Source organism: Artemia franciscana, chromosome 3, assembly GCF_032884065.1.
Source record: "Artemia franciscana chromosome 3, ASM3288406v1, whole genome shotgun sequence".
Taxonomy (NCBI): domain Eukaryota; kingdom Metazoa; phylum Arthropoda; class Branchiopoda; order Anostraca; family Artemiidae; genus Artemia; species Artemia franciscana.
In genome coordinates, this window is record NC_088865.1 from 6,220,145 (window position 1) to 6,238,769 (window position 18,625).

General features: G+C 36.1%; 1 protein-coding gene across 4 annotated transcripts in view; it reads left to right on the top strand.

The window, feature by feature from the left end:
• LOC136024806 (uncharacterized) overlaps positions 1 to 18,625 on the top strand; it is an 83,912-nt gene that overhangs the window by 57,958 nt on the left and 7,329 nt on the right. For all 4 annotated transcript variants that reach the window (XR_010616926.1, XM_065700275.1, XM_065700274.1 and 1 more), the window contains exons 4-6: positions 2,020 to 2,160; positions 9,174 to 9,893; positions 15,109 to 18,538. Coding sequence is in view for 3 of the 4 variants with exons in the window: in XM_065700275.1 (XP_065556347.1) it covers positions 2,020 to 2,160; positions 9,174 to 9,893; positions 15,109 to 18,538 (4,291 nt within the window). In the remaining variant the exon portion in view is untranslated. The remainder of the gene's footprint in view (positions 1 to 2,019; positions 2,161 to 9,173; positions 9,894 to 15,108; positions 18,539 to 18,625) is intronic.

Sequence of the window (18,625 nt, forward strand, 5' to 3'; positions counted from 1 at the left end):
TACGATGACCCCTGGGAAAAAAAACAAAAAAAAAACTAATAAACACGCACCCGTGATTTGTCTTCTGGCAAAAAATACAAAATTCCAAATTTTTGTAGATAGGAGCTTGAAACTTATACAGTAGGGTTCTCTGATACGCTGAATCTGATGGTGTCATTTTCGTTAAGATCCTGATGGGTAAGACTAAACTTGATGAAACTTATATATTTAAAATCAGCATTAAAATGCGATTCTTTTGATGTAGCTATTGATATCAAAATTCAATTTTTTAGAGTTTTCATTACTATTGAGCCGGGTCGCTCCTTACTACAGTTCGTTACCACGAACTGTTTGATCTACATGTTGTGCTTTATTGTTATCCATTAGGGGGTGAAATGAAAAACAAGTTGTCCCCGAATAGGGTAAGTAAGTAAGAAAAGGAAGATAAGTCTGCAAACCAAGATTAGAATTTAGGAAGCTACAGTGATGACAGTGATCAAATATGGTTCTGAAGCATTGGCGCTCCGAAAAACGGAAGATATGCTAGATATTTCCAGGGAAATCGCGTATGGATTGTTCTAGGAACCGAGCTGACTGACTGAATTTCAAAATGTAGGCTGTACGAAAAGTGTGGTCCAATCTCGCTTTATATGGCTATAATGAGAGAAAAGTTGAGATGGCTAGGGCACGTTCTGCGGATTAAGGATGACAGATTGCCGAAAAATTTGCTTTTCAGCCAACCGTGTTGGGCTAAGCGAAAAACAAGTTGTCCGCGGTTTGAGCGGGATGATCTTATAAAGAAAGATTTAAGAACAGAACTTTCTGGGATGGTGTAAAAAGTGAGGTTTTGAATAGATTGGGATGGGGGAGTAGCGGCGTGGCTGTGTTGGCCTAAGGCGGCTTGGTACTGCGGTGAGTTGTTATTAGTAGTAGTATTCGTAATCGGACTAACGGCGCTTCTTGACTACTAAGCTCCCTGCGTAGACCCTGCAGTGTGTACTACAGCCGGGTTCCACCCCTGGGTCCCATATTACCAAGCTAAGGTCAAACGCACTGCGCCACCATAGGACGTAATATACCATATTCTATTTTCTTTTCCTTTCATTCCGGCACATGGGACTGAACCTGTAAACGGTTAATCAAGAGGCACTTTTATCCTTCACGTTATCACAAGGTCCGAATGGGGTAAAAAGAGATCACAAGAAGGGGCTTAAAAGATATTAGGACATCGAGTGAGAGGTAACGAGCTGAGACATGAATAAATTTGTGTAGAGGAAGAGCGTCCGTAGCTGAACTCTCCTCATTGTTATGCTATGAATAGTTAGTGATAGTAGGTTTTTGAGCCATTTTTTGACCATATTTAAATGTTAATGCACTTTCCAAGTTTTGTCAGTATACGCTCTCCCAATGACAGTGCAATCATTCAACATTTCCTGAAACTTTCCATGCTTTAATTCAGTAAAATTAATCAAACAGAAGCGGGCTGTCGGGTACCGAAAAAATTATAAAATATATAATAAATGTAATATTATAATATAACATCGCACATGAATAACCCCTAAGGGCAAAGAATATCAAGAGGCTTTTCCCAGAGAGGTTTCCAACATTTCCTGAAACTTTCCATGCTTTAATTAAGTAAATTAATCAAACAGAACCGGGCGATTGGGCACCGAAAAAAGTATAAAATATGTAATAAATGTAATATTATAATATAACATCGCACATGAATAACCCCTAAGGGCTGAGAATATCAAGAGGCTTTTCCCAGAGAGGTTTCCAACATTTCCTGAAACTTTCCATGCTTTAATTAAGTAAAATTAATCAAACAGAAGCGGGCGGTTGGGCACCAAAAAAAATATAAAACATATATTAAACGTAATATTATAATATACCAGCGCACATGTATAACCCCTAAGGGCTGAGAATCTCAAGAGGCTTTTCCCAGAGAGGTAATATTAGGTGAAATTAAATTTTAGGCCAGAGTTTTTCAACCACCTGTTTATATACAGGCATGTCATTAGAGCAAATTTCTCCTTCTAGAAGGATCATCTCCAAGGCGTAAATATCGCCGAAATTCAGTTTCCACTGGCCACTCCTCAACAGATGTTTTGAAAGTGCATCGTGTAGGTACACCAAGTATAAAAACTGAAGGCGTTGAATCGGCAACCTCTGCACCCATAAGTATGTTTTCTTCTTTTTTTCTTCCTTTGTTTATCTAGTCTCAGAATTGCAAGTACCAGTTTCATCATATAATCTTATTTTGTCTATTATTGACCTTCTCTAGGATTGAAGCTTTTGAATGCCATATTGTAATTGTTATTCTTACTGAAAATTAAATTAAAAAAAACGAGTTTTTTTAACTGAAAGTAAGGAGCGACACTAAAACTTAAAACGCACAGAAATTACTTCGTATATGAAAGAGGCTGCTTCCTCATCAACGCCCCGCTCTTTACGCTAAAGTTTGACTCTTTCTCTCAATTCTTCTTTTTAAAACAGTAAAAAACTTTAGCGTAAAGAGCGGGGCGTTGATGAGGAAGCAGCCTCTTTCATATACGAAGTAATTTCTGTGCGTTTTAAGTTTTAGTGTCGCTCCTTACTTTCAGTTAAAAAAACTCGTTTTTTTTTATTTAATTTCTGAACGTTTTTGAATCAATGCATGTTTTGATTTTGGCTCTCCGCAGAGGAATAATCAAAACGAAATTTGCATATTTTTTTGGGGGGGGGGGCTAAATGGCTTTCTCATAATTTTGATCGAATGATTTTGAGAAAAAAGAGCGGGGGCGAAGCCTAGTCGCCCTCCGATTTTTTGGTTAATTAAAAAGGCAACTAGAACTTTTAATTTTTTACGAATCTTTTTATTGGTAAAAGATTTACGTAACTTATAAATTAGCTTACGTAAAGAACTTTTGTATTCTCATGTTTTTATTACATATATGAAGGGATTCGCCCCATCGTCAGTACCTCGCTCTTTACACTAAAGCTTAAATTTTATCCCAATTCATTAAGAATGACCCCTGAATCACAAAAGCCGTAGAATAAATAGTTGAAATTACTAAAAATACTTTAGCGTAAAGAGCTAGGTATCATAAGGAGGTGAGCCCCTTATATGGGTAATAATTTCTGTTTGTTTTAAGTTTTATTGCTGTTCCTTACTTCCAGCTGAAAAAGCTTTTTCACATTTATTTTTTAATTTCTTTTTAAAATAATGCTAGTAAATCCTGCTCTCTCTTCATGGAAGTTTTCTTCTCCCATGACAAATTCTCGATGGAAAGTTCCCCCAGCATATCCTCCTCTTCTCAACCCCTCCCCCCAACCAAAAAAATCCTCCTGAGAACGCCTGTATACTTCCCAATAACCATTACTATATGTAAGCACAGGTCAAAGTTTGTAACTGTTGCCCCTCCCACGGGGACTGTGGGGGAGTAAGTCGTCCCCAAAGACATAGTTATAAGGTTTTCCGACTACGTTGAATAAAATGGCTATCTCAGAATTTTGATCCGTTGACTTTGGGAAAATAATTAGCGTCGGAGGGGGCCTAGGTGCCCTCCAATTTTTTTGGTCACTTAAAAAGGGCACTAGAACTTTTCATTTCCGTTAGAATGAGCCCTCTTGCAACATTCTAGGACAACTGGGTCGATACGATCACCCCTGGGAAAACAAAAAAACAAATAAACACGCATCCGTGATCTGCCTTCTGGCAAAAAATGCAAAATTCCACATTTTTGTAGATAGGAGCTCGAAACTTCTACAATAGGGTTCTCTGATACGCTGAATCTGATGGTGTGATTTTCGTTAAGATTCTATGACTTTTAGGGGGTGTTTCCCCCTATTTTCTAAAATAACGCAAATTTTCTCAGGCTCGTAACTTTTGATGGGTAAGACTAAACTTGATGAAACTTATATATTTAAAACCAGCATTAAAATGCGATTCTTTTGATATAGCTATTGGTATCAAAATTCCATTTTTTAGAGTTTTGGTTACTATTGAGCCGGGTCGCTCCTTACTACAGTTCGTTACCACGAACTGTTTGATTTGTGCTCCTGACACAGACTAGGTAATATATCTCCACAAGTAGCATAACACGTTATACGTTTTTCTTAAATTCTCTTCTAGATGAAATTACGGAAAAAAAAGAAAAAAACTGTCAAAATGAAGTTTGAGGGTGGGACGAGGATAACTAGACCAATCAATGACATCATTGCTATTCTGAAAACGCTCTAACAGTGGTTGATTTTACTATCTATTTGACCTCTTATTTGTATCAAATTTGTATATGCGGCCATTTTTCAATTGATTAGCTGCCTCGCAAGTCAACTGAACCTTTCAGGTTGACATAGCAAGTCAATTGAACTTTGTAAGCGATTAAAAAAAACAAGTTTTTTAAATGAAAGTAAGGAGCGACATTAAAACTTAAAACGAACAGAAATTACTACGTATATGAAAGGGGCTTTTCCTTCTCAACGCCCCGCTCTTTACGCTAAAGTTTGACTCTTTCTCTTAACTCTACATTTTAAAACAGTAAAAAACTTTAGCGTAAAGAGCAGGGCGTTGAGAAGGAAAAGCCCCTTTCATATACGGAGTAATTTCTGTTCGTTTTAAGTTTTAATATCGCTCCTTACTTTCATTTAAAAAACTTGTTTTTTTATTTAATTTCTGAACGTTTTTGAATCAATGCATGTTTTGATTTTGGCTATCCGCAGAGGAATGATTAAAACGAAATTTGTATATTTTTTTTTTTTTTTGGCTAAATGGCTTTCTCATAATTTTGATCGAATGGTTTTGAAAAAAAGAGCGGGGGAGGAAGCCTAGTTGCCCTTCGATTTTCGGTTAATTAAAAAGGCAACTAGAACTTTTAATTTTTTACGAATCTTTTTATAAGTAAAATATATACGTAACTTATAAATTAGCTTACGTAAAGAACTTTTGTATTCTTATGTTTTTATTTCATATATGAGGGGGTTCGCCCCCTCATCAGTACCTCGCTCTTTACACTAAAGCTTAAATTTTGTCTCAATTCATTAAGAATGACCCCTGAATCACAAAAGCCGCAGAATAAATAGTTGAAATTACTAAAAATACTTTGGCGTAAAGACCGAGGTATTAGGAGGAGGTGAGCCCCTCATATGGGTAATAATTTCTATTCGTTTTAACTTTTAATGCTGCTGCTTACTTCCAGCTGAAAAAACAACTTTTTCATTGTTTTTTTCAAGTAATGCTAGTAAATCCTGCGCTCCCTTCATGGAAATTTTCTTCCCCCATAACAAATTCCTCGATGGAAAGTTCCCCCAGCATATTCCCTTCTTCTCAACCCCTGCCTCCAACCAAAAAATCCTCCTGAAAACGCCTGTTCACTTCCCAATAACCATTACTATATGTAAGCACTGGTCAAAGTTTTGAATTTGTAACCCCTCCCACGGGGACTGTGGGGGAGTAAGTCGTCCCCAAAGACATAGTTACAAGGTTTTTCGACTACGCTGAATAAAATGGCTATCTCAGAATTTTGATCCGTTGACTCTGGGAAAAGAATTAGCGTGGGAGGGGGCCTAGGTGCCCTCCAATTTTTTTGGTCACTCAAAAAGGGCACTAGAACTTTTCATTTCCTTTCGATTGAGCCCTCTCGCAACATTCTAGGACAACTGGGTCGATACGATCACCCCTGGGAAAAAAACAAACAAACAAATAAACACGCATCCGTGATCTGCCTTCTGGCAAAAAATATAAAATTCCACAATTTTGTAGATAGGAGCTTGAAACTTCTACAGTGGGGTTCTCTGATACGCTGAATCTGATGGTGGGATTTTCGTTAAGATTCTATGACTTTTAGGGGGTGTTTCCCCTATTTTCTAAAATAAGGCAAATTTTCTCAGGCTCGTCACTTTTGATGGGTAAGACTAAACTTGATGAAACTTATATATTTAAAATCAGCATTAAAATGCGATTCTTTTGATGTAGCTATTGGTACCAAAATTCCATTTTTTAGACTTTTGGTTACTATTGAGCCGGGTCGCTCCTTACTACAGTTCGTTACCACGAACTGTTTGATCTCGGTAAGATATTCAAGTGAAAAAAATTGTCTGTTTAGACTGGATTTTTTAGTGAAATAAGTTTGTTTTTCTTTTGTATAGTTCAAGGGTCCCAACTATCAAAATGACTTGGCGAAAAAATAAAATGAACGTAAATTTAACTAATTCTAGAGAAATTACACATAAAGGTTTTTTATAGGAAGATTGCACTTCCGTGGGTAGATTGTCTGTGGGGGGAGGGTAAGTAGGACGTCATTCGTATGTTGGAAATACGATTCACCCTGCGCAGCTCAGTCCCGTGGTTAAAATATTGAACAAACTTGAACAACTTTGTTCGAGTTTGAACAAACTTGAATCACATTAGGGGCTATTCTGTCATCACTTTCTGTACGATAGGACTCGCTGTTATAGGATTGAAGTCCGACCTTAAGGACAAATTAAATTTGAATATAATTTTTGTCGCGAAGATGAAAATTAATTTGATCAGAGATGAAAAAAATGGTAAAAAGCAAAGGGTCTCGGGGGGGGGGGGATCGCTGTGCAGTCTGATTTTTAGTAGATTTTTGCTGAATGAAGTCGGAGTCAGTATATTTAAAATTTCTGGAGTCAGAGTCGGTTAACTTGTAATCGAGTCCACAGCCGTAACTGAACAAAAGTAAAGCATCCACTAGTAAGAATATAAAGTGATTCGAGATAAAGTAACGGTAGCTCCTAAACGGTAAAAGTTGGCTGATTTTGTTGCTTTGTATTGAGTTTTGCATTTATTTCCAATCAACAGTAGGTTCATATTACCAGTTTCAATGTAAATCAATCAAAGTCAGTAAATACAGACAGCTGGAGGGGGAGGGGGAATTACTGGCTTTGTTTGAAAATTTTCAGAAAAATATAATAAAAAAAATATAACAATTATCAAATGGAGGGATACTATTTGCTATTTCTAAAGTTCAGTACTTAATCACAACTATAGTAATTGGGTACAATCACAGAATAATTGCAAGGCAGGCACTAATAGTCACAAACAGCCGCAAAAAATTATTTGTGGATTCACTAAAATTCTGGAAACAACTCCAAAAAAATCTAAAATGTTTATATTACATTTTACAGGACGTGATTATTGTTACGTCAATTTCTCAAGTTTTTCTTGTCCTGCCAATTCAATTTTAATCTTTAAATTATCTTGCTCCCCCTCCTTATAAAGCTTTTGATCCCCTCCCCCCCTGGGGGTCCAAACCTCACACTGAGGACCTCTGACTTGTATCGTTCATAAAAGACCTTCACTTTACTCCCCCCATTCCCTAATATGCGAATATACAGCCCAAATTATATATTCTCCATGTATTTTTACGTTTCTTGATTTTATCCACGTTGCGTCTTTGCCGTTAAATGTATCTGAGGAAAAAGGCAGAAAGTGGTGACACATGGAAAATGTACGGAGAATACAAAATTTGGGCTATGTAGTTGTACTTTAGGGATGGGGTAGAATAAGTCGAAGCGGATTTAGGAATGATATAGGCGAGTATTTAGAATTTTTATAGTTGTTTTCAGAATTGTGTTGTTTCCCTACGAGGAGGAGTGATTCTACACAAGAACCAGAAAGTGGAAGCGAACGGCGTTCGAGCAAATATTTACAATATATGATTTCGATATAAAAAGTGCTCCTCCTGCTTAACACTAATAAGGTTTTAAAAGTAACAAAAAACGTAAAGCATTCTAACCCAGAACCATATTTAGCTTGGATTTTTGAAAGCCCAGAAAAATTCTAGTCTCTTCGGTTTTCTCCGTGCTTTCAATTAATTTGATTTTTAATGAAAGAAAAAATGGATTATTATTACAAATTTATATATATATATATATATATATATATATATATATATATATATATATATATATATATATATATATATATATATATATATATATATATATATATATATATATATATATATGTATATAGATATTTTCTGAGACCACACTGGCTAATCATGAGTAAATTACTCAAAATTTTAATAGGATGTCTTTGGGGGTTAAAGGAAAGGGCAGGTAGCTATGAAGGGTGTAAGAGGGTGGACGTTTGCTAAATTACTTCCGAAATTAGGGATGTCAATGTTCAATTGAATGATCCTTCTCTGAAGTCTGCATCAGCTCCTTCAATGCAAAGTGACTTCATCAAAAGAAAGAATTCCGACTATGATTTTCACATTTTGTAGCACATTGTCTCTTTTCTTTTGTTTTTTTTTTCTTTTCTTTTTTGTTTTCTTGTCTGTTTGTTTTGTATTCTCTTTGTCTTCTTTGTTTGTTTCTTTGTCTTCTCTGTGTTTTTCTTTTTTTCTGTCTCTTTTTTGTCTCTTCTTCATATAGCGTTGCTTTCTTGCAAAAGATACTTCATTAGCTCTCTTTGATACTTTACCTGGTTTTTCTTCCTTTTAGCTATATCTCTAATAGGATTGTTTTCTCGAACAAAACTTTACTTTCATATTCAACTTTTTCAAAGATACCGCTCAAGCGCTGCCTATATTTCAGTGCTATAGTTCAAAAACACCGCTGAAGAGCTGCCTTTAGTACAGTGTAAATTTTGTTTTTGTCTTAGGACCACTCCCTGTGGGAGGGAATTCAGAGTGGGCTCATTTTATTGAAAATTAAAAATGTTTAGTGATCTCTATGAGAGTCAAAAGTAACTGAGGGGGAACCAGAAAACGACACCCCAAAATATGCTAATTAACTCTTTCAGTTCCCATTAGATCCTTCCTTGTGACTTTAGCCCATCCTGTGAGATGAAAAGCTGCTTTTTTAAGGGTCAAGAGCCAATTTGGCTCATTCCCAACAAGCAGGTTTTCGGTAATCCTGCTTCTAAAACATGGCTTACCCACCTTCACAGCTAATTTCCAGTATTACTTTTCGGAACTGCAATTCAAATTTATAAACTTTTTTTCTGTGCTAACAATTGCTTGTGGTTGTGTTTAGGCTTGGTAAATTTATTATGTTTGGAACAGGGTAAATATTATATTCTTTTGATAGGTAGTTCATTCAAGCATCCGTCTTCAAGCTTCTCTTTAAATATAAATCCCATATCTAGTTGACTTTCTAATTAAATTAACCGATTGGTAAATTGTGTAATTCAGTTGACGTTCAGCTAGATTTATTTTTAACATACATTTCTTTTAATCTTAAAGGTGGTTTGTCTGGACACAAGGTGCACGTTCCGAAGCCAAGTTGTAAAGATGCAGAAATTCAAGACCTAAGTCAGGGGTTGAAGGACAAATGCAAGTCAACGAGTCAGGTCTCCTTTTATAAGCCCAAGCCGAAATCAAAGCAAATACCGGTTCAGGCCACGGAATATAAACCTCAGCCAAAATCAAAGCAAATAAGGTTTCAGGCTTCGCATAATAACGCCGAGTCGACATCTGACCAGGTCAAGGAGATGCCAGTCGATTCCCAACCAATGAGTCAGGTGTTTGATCATGGCGCTAAGCCGAAAACCATAGAATCGGCAACCGTGACTTCTAAGTACAAGCCTAAACCAAAGTCAAAGCAAATAATGATCCAAGCTTCGAGTTATCAACCTAAGCCAAAATCGAAGCAAACAACGACCCAAGCCTCGGACTATAAACCCAAGCCAAAATCAAAACAATCAATGATTCAGACACCGGTTGATCTGCCTAAGACAGAATCAACAAAAAAAGAAATTGAGACATCGATTGATTTGCTTAAGCCGAAATTGGAAAACCCTGAGATTCAGCCACCAAATGAATCACCTAGGCCAGGATCAGAGAAATCAGAGAGGGAGGAGTCTTTGTGTACGAAGAACTGTGTCTACTGTGGATTACCTGCCAAACCTTATTATGTGCACATGTCCCGATGTAGTAAAAGATACTTCGTGCCAGTTGTAAAAGGTAATATATTTATTGCAATCATGTTTAAGTGCCATGCTTTACCCCCTATTCCCCCTCTCACTCCCTAAAGGTCCTATCTTATATTTTTACACTTGTGGGATGTTTGCCAAAAACTGATATGCTAAGTTGTTTTTTAATGGAAGGACCAGCAGGACTAATTAGGATCGAAGTTTGATTGAAAAAAACATTTGCTAGGCCCTTTAAGAATGGCCTAGCAAATGGTATTTGGCAATTATCTCGAAAGTGTGGATATGTCAGATTCGACCTTAAGTCGTAACAGCGACAATGTCGAAGTGACAGACTCCTTCAAGGGCAAATACGGATTGGTAGGTACCCGGGTGGCTTTTGGTCTACCCGCCCAGTGAACTCACAATTTTCTTCATTATTATTATTATTATTATTATATACATCCTATAAAACATTATATTATTATCTTATTATAGTTTTATAATTTCATGGTAATTATTCCATGAATTTTTTTCCATTTATTCCATTTTCTTATCAATTTTCTGTTTTTTTTTGTTTTTTTTTGTTTCAACGAGCTGTATCCTCTGATCGCAAGATGTTTGGTATGTGTCTCAAGGGGAATATAAGGCTTTAAGAAAAAATCTGGTAAAGTCATCTTGTAACCACCTCTCTCTGTCTTAGTCCACTTCTCGTGGCAAAGAAAGAACGAAAATTTAGCGCCTCTCAAATTTGTGATTCAAAGAATAAAGCCTAATAGAAATACCTTTATAGAAATGTTAAGGTAAAAAAAGGATGAATGATTAGTAAAGAAATTGGCTTAAACAATAAAAAAAAATTCCTATTTTCAAACAAAAAGGAGATATTTAAAAATATATCATAAAACAAACAAAATCTCTTATTCTCAAACAAACAAAATTTCTTACTCTCAAACAAAAAAGAGATATTTTAAAAAGATATTATTAAACAAACAAAATTTCATATTCTCAAACAAAAAAGAGATATTTAAAAAAGATATTATAAAACAAACAAAATTTCTTATTTTCAAACAAAAAAGATATGAAAAAAAGAGAATCCTCAAAAAGTCACTAAGACGAATAGAGTTCGGTTGGGTGATAGCAGTAGTATCGTGGTTGTGGAGTATATCACTATATATCACTCAATCACTAATGATACAACTAATATCACTCTACAATCAAGATTTAAAAAAAAATAAAAATGATGAATAACTTGCTGGAACAATGCTTAATGTGATATTAAACAATATCACCTTAAATTTCACCAATATCACCTAAAAAATTTTTTTAACAATAAAAAAATTTCTTACTTTCAAGCAAAAAATAGATGTTTTAAAAAGATATTATAAAACAAACAAAATTTTTTATTCTAAAAAAAAGGAACAGCACTTAATGGTGTTAAACAATATCACCTTCAATTTCATTATGCAGGCTCAGAAGGATGGCTCCTTGTGATATCTCTGCCAATATGTTGCTAAAAACAATTCTAGTATATTAAATTTACTGCAACTTGTTATTATTGTGCTCGAGTGAATGTGCCCATTCCTTAATTTTAATCTCACTCTTTACTGTAAAAAAGTTGACTATTTTTGAATAGATAATTTACCAGAATAGCAGTTAATACTGATTTACTATCTGTCACTATACAGAAGTTGTGCTACTTGCAGAGTAAAGAAAAATGTCATCAGTAAACAAACGAATTAGATCGGGAGAAATTAGGCAAAAGTCGATAAAGTACTAACACTGAATCTTTATTCTGAATCGTTTTCAGAATTTAGAAAAGAGACTGAAACTTCTTCAGAAAAGAAAGTAAACTCTTTATGTGAAACTCAAGTCAATAAAGTACTGAAACTGAATCTTTATTCTGAATCGTTTTCAGAATTCAGAAAAGAGACTGAAACTTCTTCAGAAAAGAAAGTAAACTCTTTATATGAAACTTAAGTCAATAAAGTGCTGAAACTGAATCTTTATTTAGAATCGTTTTCAGAATTCAGAAAAGAGACTGAAACTTCTTCAGAAAAGAATTTAAACTCTTTATGTGAAACTTAAGTCGATAAAGTACTGAAACTGAGTCTTTATTCTGAATCGTTTTCAGAATTCAGAAAAGAGACTGAAACTTCTTCAGAAAAGAAAGTATATATATATATGTATATATCTGATGTGATTTTTTTACCTCCTCCATCAACTGGTTTCAATAAAGTATACATGCAAAAATTACCTGAGCAGTTTATGTTTAAAGGAGGAATATTCGTAGTTTCATTGGCTGCATATTGGAACAAGCTAAAAACTAAATACAATATTACAGTTCGTTGAAAATGCTTTATCCAATCCATTTCATTGTAAACACTCTACTATTGATTCTTATCTACTGCTAATGCGTTTATTGAGATTTTAGATAAGAAGCTTTTAAAAAGACATTTTTCTCCTGGACGATTTCATCCTCGCTAAGCATCCCCAGGAAAGTTTATTGCAGACGACTCCGTCTGACGATTCGTCAGAGCAGACGATTCGCCTTTGTAGGATTTCTCCAACGAAAAGTTTCCTATGGAGAATTTTTACGCAAAAACTCCCTCCTCCCAAATAAATCTTCCAAGTCCTCAGACATCACAGATCCAGACAAATATGCTATATAATATTATGTAGGTCCGTAAGGTATGTTCTGATAAGAGATTGTCTTATAAACATAACTCGTTTATTTAATACAAACAAAATATAATAGGAGCGTCTGTATTTCATATGGCTGTGACTCTAAAAAAAGTCCGATTAATCGCTATCAGACTTTGGTAAATACCTTTTTCATCTTTTCCAGAATTTAGTATACCATTTGTGAGGTCTCTCCTCTCTCTCCTCTCTCCTCTCTCCTCTCTCTCCTCTCTCTCTCTCCCTTCGATCAACCTAATTCATCTATTTTAGACCCTAGTATACCACTTGTGAGCTCATATGTCTCCATATCTAAAAAGAACCCCATTCATGTATCTCAGACTTTCGCAAAAACTTAATTCATTTATTTCAGACGCTAGTATACCACTTGTTAGGTGGTAGTAGTGGCTGTGTCTGACTGAATCTCGAAAAGTTTGCACTTCATATATCTCTAGAATCCGATTGATGTCTCTGAGACTTTGATAATAACCTAATTCACCTCGACATCACCTCCTCTCTCTCCTCTCTCTCCTCTCTCCTCTCTCTCCTCTCTCTCCTCTCTCTCCTCTCTCTCTCCCTTCGATCAACCTAATTCATCTATTTTAGACCCTAAAATAGTCTAAAATAACTAAAATAGGTTAAATATAGTCTAAAATAGGCTGTGTTATGTAATTTGTCCATTGCTTAGTCAGTGTTTGTTAAATTATAATCACACTCGTGGATAAAATCAGAACTAAGCATAACTAAAGTGTAAGTAAAGTGGTGGGGGGATACTGGACTTACACTCTAGTTATGCTTAGTTCTGATTTTATCCACGAGTGTGATTATAATTTAACAAACACTGACTAAGCAATGGACAAATTACATAACACAACCATTTCACCAAGGATACTGGTGGGGGGAGAAGTCATGTTATCCCCAAAGATATAGCTTTTAGACACGGTCTAAAATAGATGAATTAGGTTGATCGAAGGGAGAGAGAGAGAGGAGAGAGAGGAGGTGAATATAATTCTGGAGGGAGTGGGTGGAAGGGGTGGGGTGGCTGGAATTGTAGTTTGATGGTAGTTTTTGCCCTGGGTGTGTGTGGGAGAAGATGAAAAAGGTATTGGAGGGGGGATAAATCCAGCAGATTAAATATATTCATTATTCTACAACTATTCTACAACTATAAAGTCGTTGCAAAAATATTTGAGTATATTTTGACAATGGATTAAAGCAAAGACATTAAAAAAGAAAACCAAAAGTTTGAAGTTAAGTAGAAATTGTTGTTAGAAATTGGACTTGATTGATTATAATGCTTGCCGCTCAAAGAGAAAGTATCACTAATGTCAAAGAGAAATTATATTATAATGTCACCAAAAAGGGATCACCAGGAAGAGACTTCAGAAATGTCCCATTTAAGTCAACGAAGGCATGTCGAGGAACTTTAAGTCAATAAAGTACTGAAACTGAATCTTTATTTTGAATCGTTTTCAGAATTCAGAAAAGAAACTGAAATTTCTTCAGAAAAGAAAGTGAATTTTTTATGTGAAACTTAAGTCAATAAAGTACTGAAACTCAATCTTTGTGCGTAAAATACTTAATCTGTCACTAGACTGAAGTTGCGACAATCGTGGAGTGATTGAAAGACAAAAAAAAATGAAACTAAAATACGTTTCGTTTATCTTAACAATCAAACTAAATTAGGACATCAGAAAAATCTGGATAACGCTGAAATTAAAAAATTTTGGTGTATTTTGGTCAGCACTGTTGTTCCGTGCAGAATTTGTTTTAAGTAATTGAGAGACAAAAAAATAAATAAACAAATGAAACTTAAATGCATTTCATTTACCAAAACAACCCAACTAAAGTAGGACACGGCAAAAAATCGGATAATACTGAAACTAAGAAAAGATTGTGTGTTTGGGTCAACATTGTTGTTCTGTAAGAATTTTATTCGTGAAGTAATTGAGGGACAAAATAAATGAAGCTAAAATTCATTTCATTTATCAAACCACAAAAATCAAATTGCGACATCGCAAAAAATTGGGATAATACTAAAACTGCCATCTTTTTCTGTAGTATGATCAACGTTGTTGTTCTGCATAGAAGTTGCAACTTTCGGGAGGATGTAATTCAAAGACAAGAAATTAAACTTAGATGTATTTCCTTTATTGAAAGAAACAAAGGAAATTGAAACAAAAACTAAACAATTACGCACGTATCCATGGCCATCCTTCTCGAAAAAATGTAGTTTCTTACAATTGTAACAAGGAGCTTAAAGCCTCCAATCTCTCAGGAATGTTCCTTAGAGTTCTCAGACACGTCAAATTCCATGGTATAATTTTCATCAAAATCATACTCAATGTTGAGGGTATATCTGCCTGTGAATTTTTTTTCAATATATAGCAGCCTAGACCTATAGGGTAGGAGGAGGGGGGATACCTGCATCAAAATTCAGAGACACCCCCCCAGAAAAACTGAAAAGATGGTGCCTAGGAATGATTTTGTCTTGTATGTTTTCAATCTCTGAACTCGATCTGCAGTAATCACTGAAAACATAAAGTAAAATTGACTTTTTGTAGAAACTTTGTGACGCACATCCTCTTTTATAGGTCAAGGGACTGACAACGGGGATTTTCGCTGTAACGTATGTGATAAAATTACTGACAATAGGCATCTGCATTACAAAGATCACCATTCAGTGGATCGTTTGACGAGCCTAGGAACTCCATTACCAACACCAAGTGTAGACTGTCCTGTGTGCAACATCCAGTTTCCATCACAACCAGACCTTGATGTCCATATGCGTCTTTGTCTTACACGCTTTATTGAGAAGTCTAATGAAACGTTTTTCTGTACAGAATGCCAACAGTTGGTGAGAAAGATTGATCTTGCACTGCATTTGTCTTCGTGTACTCAACTATCTGCTAAGAAAAATGAGAATGATAAAGAAATGAGTTGTGATTTAGGAAAAAAAGATGTTGATACTGAAAAAGCCATGACCGGTACAGATAATAAAGAAGATATATTCCCTGTTTTGGAAGACTTGAGTAAAACAACTTATAAGCCATCACTCACTAGTGCAAAACGTGGATTAAAAGTTATACGTGGACGTGGCCGCAAATTTGGCCGTGGAAGGGGAAGCTTTTCTAGAAGATCATTAAATATTGAAGGTGAGACTGAGTTTTCATCAGATCTTAACGATAAAGGAATGATTCGTGATGTCGGAAAAGAAGATGTTGATAATGAAAAAGCCTTCACTGGTGCCCATGATAATAAAGAAGATATATTTCCTGTTTTAGAAGGCTTGGGCAAAACGACCTATAAGTCGTCACTTACTAGTGCACAACGTGGACTAAAAGTTGTACGTCCACGTGGCCGGAAATTTCGCCGTGGAAGGGGAAGGTTTTCTAGAAGGCCATTAAGTTCTGAAGCTGAGACAGAGTTTTCTTCTGATATTTCTGCTTCTTCTCCGAAAGTTGTGACCCTAAAGACTGACTTATCCTCTAAGGAAAATAAAGAGGATGAAGAGATGGCTGATGAATTGGAAAAGGAAGTTGCGGATCTCGAAAAAGCTTTGATCACTATTTCCACTAGTGAAGAAGATCATAAAAACTCTCTTTCAAAAGATTCACATGTTGGAGTTCAGGAGGTACAAGTTGCTAAGAAACTATATGGGCCAAAGAGACGCCGTCATAAGGAAAATAAGGAAGATAAAAAAATGGTCCCTGAATTGGAAAAAGAATATGGGGAAATTGAAGGTGAATTGGAGAAGGAAGACGTTGATCTTGAAAGAGCTTTGACTAGTAGTGGCAATAAGGAAGAAGATCATGAAAACTCGCATCCAAAAGACTCAAGTGATGGAGTTCAGGAGGTACAAATTGCTAAGAAATTATATGGGCCAAAAAGACGCCGTCGTAAAGAAACTAGGGGAGATGAGGAAATGGTCCTTGAATTGGAAAAGGAAGATGAGGAAATTGAAGGTGAGTTGGAGAAGGAAGACGTTGATCTTGAAATAGCTTTGACTAGTAGTGGCAATAAGGAAGAAGATCATAAAAACTCGCATCCAAAAGATTCAAGTGTTGGAGTTCAGGAGGTACAAATTGCTAAGAAATTATATGGGCCAAAACGACGCCGCCGTCAAGAAAATAAGGAAGAGGAAGAGGTTAGCGAATTGGAAATAGAAGATGAAGAAATTGTTGGTGAGCTGGAAAAGGAAGTCGTTGATCTTGAAAAGGCTTTGACAGGTAGTTATAATAAGGAAGAAGATAATGCAATCCCTAATCCATATGATCCGAGTGCTAAAATTCAGAAGCAACGAATCGGTAAAAAAGTATATGGACCAAAAAGACGCCCCAGAGGAGGGAGATATTCGCGTAAGCTGTCAGAAATTGCGATGGAGTCAGCCATTTCTTCTCATGATAGTACCAGTCTTACTGCTAGCCCTGGCTTTACATCTGATACTTCTGCTATTTCATTACATGATGATAGTATTTTATCTCATTCTGAGTCTACTAATGCACCTAAGACTTGTGACGAAGGTGGCCATGTTGAGATTACACAACCCGCCGAATTGTTTTCTAGACCTTTACTTATCCAATCTGAAAGTTCTAACTGCGAAGAAATTGTTTCTAAACTGAAAGAAACTATGGAAGAGGATACTGTGAAGAAACAGCAATTGAACACTGAAAGAAAATTGGTTGGAGATGAGATAAATATGGGTTTGAACAAGCTTACAAATAAAACGCTTAAAGAGACGGCAATAAGGGAAAGATCACCTGTTAAATCTAATAAATCTTTGATGGTCCATGATCCGCTGCGACAGATGTTGGCTACGACGCTGGATATGTTGCTGAGCAAGCCTATAGAAAATAATGGCAAGCCTTACCTTGACGGTACGACTTGGGATTTGACGGTACGATTTGGGGTTAGTAGTGAAGGAAAAGTAAACCCTAGAGTCCCTGCCGTCTCTGAACGCTCAACAGATAAAGCGGTTGCTGCTGATTGTTTAAAAGATTCCACGGCTGCGATGGATCTAAGTACTTCAGCTGATATACCGAAGAAACGAGTTACAATTTTTGATTTACCAAAACCATCTCCAAGTTCTGCTGAGTCTATATTATCGAAGGGAGCATCTCAGAAAAAGCTCTGTTCAAGACCCCTTTCGAATCCAGAGTTTGAAATAATAGATTTAGAAAGGGATGAACCCGCTTCTAGTTCATCTTCATTGGGTTTTCAACGTGACGATGATGATATATTGATAGATAGCGAAATAAATGTAAAAGGTAATAGTTCTGAAGCTGGACGCAGTTCATATGATGTAATAAAATGCCACAAATTTAAGTCGGTAGCTGAATCAGGAGGTTTCAATTCTCCAAAAATTGATAATGATAGAAATCAGCAGATAGTTGTACTAGATCCACCGACAAATCTCTTCAATACAACCGATGCTGTCGAAAGCTTAAACAGTGTGAAAACTCAGGTTCCTATACGAACCAAGGCGTTTGCCCAGCTTCCAAAGACTGATTTTGAATCATCTTCTGACATATTGCAGCAAATATTAGAGGATTCGATAGTAAAGTCAAATCCGCCCAATCAATTGGTAGAAAGGATCGTTAACGATAGTTTGGAGCCCGTCTCGACTGTTACAAAAGCTCAACTATCATCCACGCTTTCCTATAGCCCCTTAAGACCACCACCTTCCTACAATAAGAGCATACAAAATCCGTTCCAATCGCCTTCATCGATCTTTCAAAGCTTCAAAACTGTTGGGACCCCTCTCCACACCTCTTCACCGCTTGTAAAGCAACGGGTGACTCCCTCTGTAAAACACGGAAGAACTGTAGTGTCGGTCAGTGATATTATTAGTAAAAACACTGGTCATTTCGTGAAGTTACCTACTCTAGGAAGGCAGATAACACCGCCTCAGACTTTTAATTCAAACGAATTGGGTGTTTCTATGGAGGAGCCAATGGACGTCATGCCATCTACCTTCCTACTCCAGCCAGAAATTCTACCGCATCCGATTAGAGGAGCAGTCAGGTAAGACTCTATATGGTATGACTAGAATGATATAAAATAAATATATACATCTATACAATGCTTTATTGTATAAAAAAACAAAAAACT